An 11,928-nucleotide genomic window follows, 5' to 3' on the forward strand; every position below is an offset into this window, starting at 1 on the left:
TCGGTCACTTAAAGATATAAAATGGTTGATACAAGTCATATTATAATCCGATCTGATCCAGATCAAGATCAACATACTCACAACACACCTACTTTTTCTCAAGTGGCAGCAATTTGGTTGCAACGCGATATTGTGGTTCGTGCACATTCAGGAGCAAACCATTGTATACTGCATTACTACGGATGCTACGATCCATTACAGTATTCGATTTTATTTCCTTACGGCCAAACTTGTTGGCATAAACAGATATACAGATATAAAACAAAGTATCAAAGAAGACAGGATTGTCATACATTTCCGGTAAATGAAGTTCTTGTCCAAACTGTTGACAATCTTCTAGAAGCTGACGAACAAGGTTTGGCTATTAAATAATTTACCGGGAAAAATTTCACTTTAATTAATAAAAAAAACATCACTTATTTTTTATCTTTTGTTTTTTATATAGGAATTCACTCATCAACGTCTGAAAAAAAAAAATTTCCTGCAGAGAGTATTATTGCTACCGATTACAGATTCGTATACGGGATAATTCCTTTCTTTTGCGATGTGGCCGCTTATTACAACAATACATTGTTGATATGTACATCAAAATCGAAACTTCGCGTCTGGGTTTTATTCGTCATAACCAAGACACAATAAGAGTTGAACTTTACCAAGGCATTCTCGACAGCTTGAACACCGGCGTATCGCACGGGTCAAATATTGGGTGTGGATTTATTCCCCCTCCTTCATTTATTGGTGGTCCACGAGATATGAGGCGCAGATACCTTGATGCGATGTCTTTAGTTCAGATATTTTCTTGACCATGACCTGCAACCCTTCATGGCCTGAAATTACAGACGAACTGCTTCCTCACGAAGAGGTGCAAAACAGACCTGATCTAATAGCGAGAGCTTTTCACGCAAAATTAACAGAATTGAGAAAAGATATTGTCCAAAAGAAACTGTTTGGCGAGGTTGTAGCATATGTTTACGTAATTGAATTTCAAAAAAGAGGATTACCACATGTACACTTTCTTATCATTTTAGATTCAGCATCTAAGATTAGAACTTCAAACCAGTACGATGAGCATGTCTGCGCAGAAGTACCTGAACAAAAAACTAACCCTCGTCTTTATGAAGCTGTTTTAAAGCACATGATGCATGGCCCTTATGGAAATGATAACCCGAGAAATGTATGCATGCGAGATGGAAAGTGTAAAAACCATTACCCTCGAAGATTTTCTGAAACGAAATCGACTGGTCATAATTCACACCCTATATACCGACGTCGTAATGATGGAAAAAAATATTTGGTACGCAGAGTACAACTTGATAATAAGTGGGTAATACCATATAATCCGTATTTACTAGCAAAATATGATTGTCATATAACTGTAGAAGTGTGTTTTACAATAAAAGCACTTAAATATTTGTATAAGTACATATACAAAGGTCACGATCGGGTTGTTTTCGCTTTATCTAATCCCAACAACATAAGCATAGATGATGAAATCTCTTCCTTTCAAACAGCACGATGGATATCGCCCCCAGAAGCTGCTTGGCGTATTTTCAGATTTCCGCTGAATGGTATACATCCAAACGTTGTCTCTCTACAAGTACATTTTCCAAGTATGCAAACTGTGACATTTCGTTCACAAGAAAGGTTACAGACTGTTGCATCTGACTCATACAGACAGCGAACTATGCTAACTGCTTTTTTTGAGATGAACCAAGTTGATGGCTTTGCTCGCACATTACTGTACCAAGAATTTCCTCAATATTATACGTGGCGTGCAAAAAAAAGTGAAAAAATTTGGCGACGTCGTCAATCGACAACTACTGCGATCGGACATGTTGTACATGCAAACCCAGTAGAAGGTGGACGTTTTTATTTGCAATTACTGCTCACAAGTGTTCGTGGTCCAACCTCTTTTGATTATTTACTGACCTTCAACAATATAAGATATTCTTCATTCCGAGAAGCAGCATTTCAGCAATTTCTACTCGAAGCAGAAGATTCTATAGATAAGTGCCTACAAGAAGCTTCCCAAAGTCAGATGCTTTTTGCCTTACGACGACTATTTGCTACATTGTTAGTATACTGCAATCCCGATGATCCAAACTGTCTGTGGGAAAATTTTTATCCATATCTTTCTGAAGATTACAGCCATAACTTCCCTTCGAACAAAAAAAGGCTTGCAAATTAACTATAAAAATCATTTGTTACCTTGTTGAGTCGATGGGAAAGTCTTTCGACACTTACAATTTTGGATTATTAGAGCTTGAAGAAGATGAATTAGCGAAAGGAATGAAAGAAATCGAAGAAGAGCGTCAGATTCCTGTTCGTCCAGAAGAAATAAATGCAGTTAATTTACTTAATAATGAACAGAAAATTGCCTATAACACAATTTATAACATAGTCCTTGATAATAGCCGGCTGCTTTCTTTGTTGACGGTCCTGGTGGTACAGGAAAGACTTTTTTATATTCTACATTACTCGCTAATGTAAGAGCAAAAGGAATGATTGCTTTAGTAGTTGCGAGTTCTGGTATTGCTGCATTTGGTCTTTCTGGAGGTAGAACTGCAAATTCTCGATTCAAAATACCTTTAGATGTTGATGAGGTTCCGAGTCCAAGTATTTCCAAACAAAGTGCTTTAGGACAACTTATTCATCTTGCAAAACTTATTATATGGGATGAGGCATCAATGGCAAAGCGTCAAACAATTGAGTACTTTGATAGATTGCTAAAAGATGTCTGTTCAAATAAACTGAAATTTAATGGAAAAGTTGTTGTATTTGGTGGTGACTTCCGACAAGTGCTACCTATTATACCTAAAGGAAGTCTGAATGAGGTTATTGCAACAAGTTTTGTGATGTCTCCCTTATGGTACGCACTCCGGAAAATCCACCTAACACAAAACATGTGAGCAATCGATGACCCATCTTTTAGTAATCTTGTCTTACAAATCGGGAATGGCGTGCCCCCTTATGAAGATGGGAAAAATATAGAGCTTCCTAAACCTTTAGTCATAACATATGACAGTGAAGACTCATCTCTGCAACTCTAAGCAAACAGCATCTACCCTGATATTTCGAAGACAACTTCCGATTCTTTCTCTGCAACAAAAAGAGTTATTTTAACTCCAAAAAACGAACATGCTACAAAGATAAATTCTCTTTTAGTGCACCAACAACCAGGAAGAGCTTATGAGTATTAAAGTTTTGACAGCTGTACAGATAATTCATCCGAACAATATTCATCTAAATTTCTTAATAGCCTTGCCCCATCTGGCCTTCCGACTCATCATTTGACTTTAAAGGTAGGCAGTCCAATCATTTTACTTAGAAACCTAGATCCGACATCAGGCTTATGCAACGGTACGTAATAAGTATGCAGAGCATTTTTCCCTAATGTCATTGATGCTGAGATAACTGTGGGACATCATTGCGGTCAGCGTGTTTTTATACCTCAGATCCCATTACAGCCATAAGCTACGGAAAAGTACCCTTTTAAATTTACTCGCAAACAATTTCCAATCAACCTAAGCTTTGCAATGATTATTAACAAGTCTCAAGGTCAAACACTTGATAGAGTTGGCATATATTTACCACAACCGGTCTTTTCTCATGGTCAGTTATATGTTGCACTGTCTCGTGCTAAAAAAAAGTAAACATGTTTAAATATTGATAAAGCCCTCTGTGGATGATCTAGATGGATGGAGAAAGACTAAAAATGTTGTGTGTTATGAGATTTTAAGGCGTGCTGGAATATTGTAGACTGGTTTTTAAAGATACGGTACTAACACAACGTGAACAAACTTATCTTTACTTTTACTTACATTATACAATGATATTGCTATTTTATCGCTCATAATATTTGCTTACATCACATTGATGGCAGGTTCAATTCGGATTGTGGAACGACATAATGGCTGCTCAACAACTTCCTTTCGCCTGATTGACGGACCAGAGCCAAAACTTTACTACAACAGCTACATTAATGAAGAAGCACCCGACAAAAAAATCTCGCGAAGGCACGACAAATTTACAACAGCTTATATTTGAAGACGCAGAGGTATATCATATACAATTTATAGAATATTAGTTATGTCAGCATATTTAACAATTACTTAACATTGAAATTGCCAGGGAACACAAATGAAGGTTGTGATCTTTGAATGAGATATTGAGTTGTTTCATAATCTTCTTGTTAAAGAGAGAGAATACAATATTACCAACCCTATCATAACTCGCACACCTGACATGTTTGTTAGAGAAAATCGATTGTATCAGATGACGATCAATTCTGCAACAAGAATTTCTGACACACGACAAAGACCTTAACCAAGTTCATACTTTGTCCCACTTAATCGGGTTCTGGATTTCGTTGGCAGATCTGATCGAATAGGTAAATATTACTTATTATCCATTAAGATGTTGTAATTACTGTAGGTGCATCGTAAATACACATGAATTAATTGACATATACAATTAAGTTTTTTGTATTTTTTTGCTAGATATCATTGGAATTGCTATTCACATACACGATATAGAAACCATTCACTCCAAGAGTTCCGGACTACCTAATGAAGTACGTAGGATTAAGATCATAGATTCCAAGTACGTGTATATAATACAATAATGTAAATTGGTTTTCCAATACAAGAGTACTTTAACTTAATTATAACTATTCTTGTTGAACATTTAATTTCTTCTACTTTTTGCAGCATGGAACCTGTTATGTTATCAGCGTGGACCACTTTGGTTCACAACAAAGCTGCTGATGTTGCTGAAATTATAGATAAGATTCCTGTTATAGAAGTTTCCCGCGTCAAAGCATCAACTTTCAACGGTATATGATATGAACAAATAGTTATAAAATAATAAGTACGCTTTCATTAACTACCTACGCCATATATGTTTATAGAGGGTTCGTTCAACATAACGTTTTCTTCCTCGTTGAAAATTAACCCAAGTACTCCAAAAGCACAACTTCTCCGAGATTGGTAAACCAAACTTCTCAACTAATTCTATTTGTGAATTAATTATTACTTAACTTACACTGTTGATTTACAAGGCGGTGAATAATAAGGACCAAATTCGAATCCTTGAAAATTCACCCACGACGAGAACAGTAGAAAGTGCAAAGCAACCTGAATTAGTAATTCCAATCTCACAATTATCTGAGCAAGAGGTAAATTACATAGTATGTTTCATTACACAAATTAAAGTGAACAACAAAATGTTTTGTATAACTATATCGTGCATTTGTTTTGGTATAAGTCTAGAAAACAGTACGGATCGTCGGACAAGTCATTGACATTACAAACAAAAACAGTATTGTATACAATGCGTGCAATGTCTGCAGCAAATGATGTGAAACTGAAAGAGGATTAGTGTTTAACTGTCGTGCTTTTAGCTCCCCACACGTAGGAACGTCCGAACCACGGTAATTGATTTATCACTACTAATAACATAGCATACAATCATTGCTTTTCTTTATCCTATTAAATATCGAATTATGCGTAATTATACACATTGTAGAACTATGCTGCACATCACTTTTGCTGACGATCGTGGCGACATACCAATCACACTTTTTGGTCATCTTGCTGAACAATTGATAAATGATGATGCTAATTAAATGGCTACGCTCACACTACAAGTATGTATGCTTTGACTTATTACTATTACCTAACAATTACAGCTTATATTAAATTTAAAAGTATAAACAAACTTACAAGAATCATTAATCATTTTATACACAATTATAGGAACAAAGATCTCTTGTAGACAGTTGCATTGCAGCTTTGAAAGACAAGGAGCTTACCATAGAGATGACCACATACATGTTGGGAGAAGGATTTCAACATCTCCGCTGGAAAGCTAAACACATAATTGAAGCTTAGATGTATAATAATTTTCAGACGTGTTTACGAACGTATGTATGTGTATAATTTCATGCTTTTATTACGAACTTTGTTTCCTTAGACAATTACAACTTTTAAATGTATAATAAATAATGTTTGTTTGTATACATATGTACTTCTACATGTATATTTACATTAAATAAACTTTTGTTTTACGTATTTTACCATATTTTAATGCTTTACTCTACAACATAATAAATCCTGTACAATTTATTGGGATACCAAATACATAGAATTAATATGATATATTCTAAGCACATAGGATTGAAATAATAAATTAGAAATGAATACACACACACACACACACACATGTAAATTGTACAATTTACACTATAGCATACTTGTGCAATATACATAAAACATAATACATGTTTGACATGTGTATTGTAAAACATTTTGGGTTTTGACACGCATATTTGAAAATACATAATAAAAAAATCGCTACAAGGTTTTTAACGTATGCCTATAAATAGAAATAGAAACTGAGATTTTCTCTCAAAACAATAACTACTGCAAATTAACTTCATACATAAAAAGTTCATTAGCTCACATTAAAATACTAAGTTCTTAACCAACACATAATGGATGAACCACGGAGAGTTCTGCAAACAAATATCAAAATAATTCTACACGATATACTACTTCAGCTAGGATTACCTCGAGCAGAATTCGGTATATATGATGTCACCGACGATGAAATAAAAGCTTTTATAGATATAAATGGTATTCCTAATGTCCCATGTCCTGTACGATTTATTGGGACACCAGCCGCCCGAATTGGTCCATCACAACAAAACGCTGCTAGACAAGCACTTAAATTTCTTCAGCAAACTTACAATATAGATGTTGGCGACTATAATTACTATCAATTGAAATTAGAATAACACAATCATAAACAACTTTTACAACAAATGTCAACAAATTTTACTAAACTTAAGCTTTAAATTATATTTATACGTGTATTTATCTTTAATAACAAATTATAATTATATATATATATATAGGTTTTACAAAATTTAAATATTTGCTCTGCAACAAGCTTTGCTTATGTAATACAATAATTGTATTGTAAAAATAAAATAATATATTCAGTTTGTACGTCTATACTCTTTTTCACCCAACCTTTTCATATTTTGTAAATAGTTGAATAATACTTAAAACTGTCAAACATCAATTGATAAAAAACCTAATTCGCAGTTGAAAATTCTATAGTAAACAACGTGTACCGTTATGTACCACTAAAGTAAAGTACCACAATGTACCACTATTAATTAAATATATTTTATATTTTTTGCATTTTCAAAACATGACCCAACTCTGGCTAAGATGGTAAATTACATTATTGTTTTGATTTGTGGTTTAAGGATCAAATCTGGGTGCTCACTATATATATATATATATATATATATATATATATATATATATATATATATATATATATATATATATATATATATATATAGAAATGGGATCACATCCCTTATGTGAGAACCCTATTATATGTGAGGACTCGTTATAACCGTTGGATCAATTACATCCAACGGCCACAATTAAATCTTGGTTAAACAAAACTTCTGCGTTTTTTCTCTCTTCTCCTTCCTCTTTCACGCGCTATTTTCTCTCTCCTTACTCGATTTCTCTGTTTTCTACTCTCTTTCTCTCTGCTATTCTCTCTGATTTTTCATCACTACATCTTCAATCTTCATCAATTCTTTGTCAAGGTGAGTTTATTGTTTATATTTTCGTGTTTTTCAATTAATTTTAGGTCACATTCAGTTACATTCATCGTTGATTTTCGTTTTGATTTTCGTTTGATTTTCGCTGATTTCAGCTCACATTGTTACCAATTTGTGTCGATAATGTTTTAATTTGTTTTTTTCATTGATTTTAGTTTTATTTTTGTTTTTTTGAGTAGTTATCAAGTTGATTTTGCCTTATTTTCGTTATTGTCCAGTTTTTTCGTTTTTTTGGAAACCTAGAAATCACTGATAATTTGTGCTATTATGTTGATTTTAGCTTGATTTTAGGTATTTTAATTTGATTTTAGGTATTTTAATTTGATTTTCGGTTTACTTTAGTTCTCAATTATGTTTTATTTTCTGGTTTTATCTTATTTTTTGTTTGATTATAGCTTTATTTGAGTAATTATTAGTTGATTTTAGTTTTAATTTTGCTTCATTTGATTAATTATCTTACATTTTCTTTGTTTTTTTTTTGGAAACCTAGAAGTAATTGCCATGGATTCTGCAAATGCAAATGTTCCTCAAGAAAATACAATGTATGTGTTTCTGCTCATTTTATTTTTATTATTTGAGTTATTATTATTTTTGTTGTTGTTGTAGATTAGTTGATGAGTTGTATTACTTGTATGGGAGTTCTTGTAGATTAGTTGATAACTTGTTCATTTTATGTTTTGTTGTTCATTTATGAAATATTAGCTTTTTAATTGACAGTTTACTGTGTGCTTTAATGGTGATGGCATCACATCATCTATTTACATTGTGTATACATTGAAGGCGCGTTTATATAGAGATAATATAAGATTCCTTTTCTTGATAAGATGTTTGTAGATGTTGGTTAATTGATTGCTGTCAATGCTGGTGTTTGCAGACATTTATCAAAAGAGCACATTCACTTAGTTTATAACATGATAAGTGTGACATAATACTTCTTATTTGGTGTATAGTGTGTTTATTAATTGATGTTTACCAGAAGGCATGGTCATTAGTTTATAACATAATAATTTAAAGTGTACCACTGTAAAGAATAACAATTTTATATAAGAGAAATTTCCACTAGCACAAGAATTCTTTGAAGTTTTGGCTCAAGAGAGTATTGGGAGAAGGTGCTACGACACTGTTTCAGGAAAATAGATTATTGAGTCTAATTTGTAAGAGTACCTCCGAAATTTCCACAAATTAGAAGCAATAAAAAGTTGTAGATTATGTTGGGAAGTAATTTTCAATACATCTAAAATTGCCATAGGTTAATACTTGTATGTGAAAGCAAATAGGAAAAAAACTGTTTAAGATTGGAATACAGGGCTCTCATCTCTTTTGTTTGTCTTAGAAATTCTCACAATCAAAATTCCCTGTGCAATGTTATTACTATCGTCACCACAAAGCTACCAACTTCGCTGTGTACTTAGTTCGGCTTTTCACATCAGAAGCCAAGAAGCTGATAGTTTGAAGGCGTTTTACTATTCGACTTTTCACATTAGAAGCCTAGAAGTTAGTTCATTATGTTGCACATCAGGTCTTAAAGTAGATATCAGTGAGAAAGAATTTGAGTTTAAAAACAAGTTCTCTAATTTCTTCACAGCTTTGAAAGTAGTTGATAACTTGTTCATTTTATGTTTTGTTGTTCATTTAAGCACTAAGTATTTACTTATTTGACAAATGAGCATTTAACTATTTGCTCATTTGAGAAATGAGCAATTAACTATTTGCTCATTTGAGAAATGAGCATTTAAGTTTTTGTTCATTTTGTTAAATTAGTAACTAAGTATTTGCTCATTTGACATCAAGGATACCTATGTTGTTGAGCAGGACATCTATTGAGACAGATTCTGCTGTTAATGTTGGTGAGCAAGATGCAGCAGGGGCAGGACAGTTAGGATTTATTGGTGGTGACCAAGATGCAGCAGGGGCAGCACAGTTAAGAGTTGGTGGTGACCAAGATGCAGCAGGGGCATCACAGTTAGAAGTTGTTGGTGGTGACGAAGATGCAGCAAGGGCAGCCGTTGTTGGTGGTGACCAAGATGCAGCAGGGCCAGCACAATTAGGAGTTGTTGGTGGTTCTACACAGCCACAATATAAAGGAAGGAGTTTCAAGACGGGATCTTCTAATGACAAAGGAAAAATGGTTTTAAAGGACACATTAAAGAAAGAAAAACAGATGATTAAGGTAGTGGAGATGAAATCCAGCAATGAATTGCAAGGTTTGAAATCAGGCAATGAAGTGGAAGGTTTGAAGTCTCACATTCATGAGACATTGCATAGTCGGATGTCACCCTCATCCATTGTTCAAGTTATGGAATCACTTTTACTTTCACAAAATTAGTTGAAAGCAGTTAGAGATATAGGATTTGGGTCGATGGAGTTTTTGAAGGTGACCCAACTGCCTTTGCAGTTGGGTTTATGGTTGGTGCAGCATTTTGATGCTAAGACGTGCTCATTAAATATTCCTGATTCTGATCCTTTCCGTATTACTGAAGACCATGTGCATGAAGTTCTTGGGTTGCCAATAGGGGGCATAGAGATTGATAAAAATATTTTTTCCAGAAATAAAAAAAGTCATTTAGCAATGGAAAAAGCAATTCCAAAGCAACTCACTCTCTATCAAAATAGAGGAGCTTAAAAAGTTTTTGAAGGAGCATAAGTCAGCTGGTGCTATGTTCAAATGGAACTTTGTAGTTCTTTGTGTGTCTACACTAATGGATGGTAGTCTTCTTATTTTTATTATGCTCATTTTACTTTCAATTTGCTCATTTTCAATTTAGTTTGCTCATTTCTATTTTATTTTGCTCATTTAAATTTCTATTTGCTCATTTATCTTTTGTTTTGCTCACTTTTTTGTCAGGGAAACAAAACATGAATATTAATTCTGATATTCTTACATTTCTTTCTGATGTTGATAAAATCAAGGACTTGAATTGGTCAAAGTATATCCTTGATTCTCTCGTGAAGGGCAAGCTTTTCTGGGAAGAACGTCCAACTCGTTCTTTTCCTGGGTCTTTATTGTTTCTTATGGTATTACTATAATTTTTGTTTATTTTTAATGTAGTATTTCTTACTTATTTGTTGATTTTTAATTTACTAATTTTTCTTTTCTTACTTGTTTGTAGTTATTATATGTTGATCAATTTGTACTTGAGGAAGTTCGAGCTGCACGTGAAATTCCAATCTTGAAAGGGTGGACAACAGCTATGTTGTCAACACGTGAGAAATTGGAACTCTTTAAAGGGAGGCTTGGAAATATTCGAGCTAAAAAGCTTGATGCTGGTTCTTCTGGCATGACACAGCTTAAAATGGTGTTTAACTATAATTTTCTGTTTTATTCTTTTCCTTTTTATCCTACATTTTTAACTTTTTTGTTTTTTATTTAGGAAAAATTCATTCCTTCTGAAGTGGAAACTCAAGTAGTTGCCAATAAGGTAATCATATATACTGTAATATTCTTTGTTCTCTTTGGAAATGACCAACTAATTTTTGCTCATTTGTCTAATGAGCAAGCAATTACTTGCTCATTTTTTAAATGAGCAAATAATTTTTTGCTCATTTGACAGATGAGCAAATTATGCAATTGGTTATGTGTTATAAGTAAGCTTGGTTTATATTTGTTAGGATATTTGCTTTCAACTTGTTCTAACTTTCTTTTTCTTTTTTTTTTGTTTTGTTTTTGTTTGATTTTAGGAACAATCTGATCCAATTCGTACAAAAAATGAAGAAAGTGAACAAGATCCAAAGAAGGTATTTATATGAGTTTTCTGGAAACCAATATTAATTCTTTGTTCATATGTGTGCTCTTGCATTACTCATATGCATCTCATGAATATAGAAAAGTATTTTATGTAAATGTTGGTCTTTGGTTACTGCAATCTTGTGAAACTCATTTATGATAAATATGTGGATATTTCTTGTGAGCAGGAGCATTATAGTTCTTAATTTTTTGCTCATTTTTCAAATGAGCAATTAATTTTTTGCTCATTTGTCAAATGAGCAAAAACTTCAATGCTCACGTAAAGTTCAATTTGCTCATTTTTATATGACTTTGCTCAATCTATATCCACTTTGCTCATTTCATATCCACTTTGCTCATTTCATATTTACTTTTCTCATTTATATTTATCTTATTTATGTATTTTTTTTTTCACAGAAATGCCTTATGGAGCTTGCAACAGCATCTACAAACCTGGTCTTGGCATACATGGATTTCAGTCAAAAACATGAAGCTACCATAAAGTATTTTCCAAACAACGAGAAGATACAAAAGTTGAAGGAAGATGCCATGGGCA

At 33.2% G+C, this 11,928-nt stretch overlaps 1 protein-coding gene across 1 annotated transcript; it reads left to right on the forward strand.

The window, feature by feature from the left end:
• Window positions 1-805: 805 nt before the first annotated feature.
• On the forward strand, window positions 806-2,188 carry LOC145566750 (uncharacterized). The gene has a single exon (XM_081626070.1). The coding sequence runs from the start codon at window positions 806-808 to the stop codon at window positions 2,186-2,188; it is 1,383 nt and encodes a 460-aa protein (XP_081482196.1).
• The last annotated feature ends 9,740 nt before the right edge of the window (window positions 2,189-11,928 follow it).

Source organism: Chenopodium album, chromosome 11 (assembly GCF_948465745.1).
Source record: "Chenopodium album chromosome 11, dcCheAlbu1.1, whole genome shotgun sequence".
In the NCBI taxonomy this organism is placed as follows: domain Eukaryota; kingdom Viridiplantae; phylum Streptophyta; class Magnoliopsida; order Caryophyllales; family Amaranthaceae; genus Chenopodium; species Chenopodium album.

What these genes read in the sequence shown, in the direction of transcription:
- LOC145566750 (XM_081626070.1), top strand. Translation starts at nt 806, where the DNA reads ATGACCTGCAACCCTTCATGGCCTGAAATTACAGACGAACTGCTTCCT.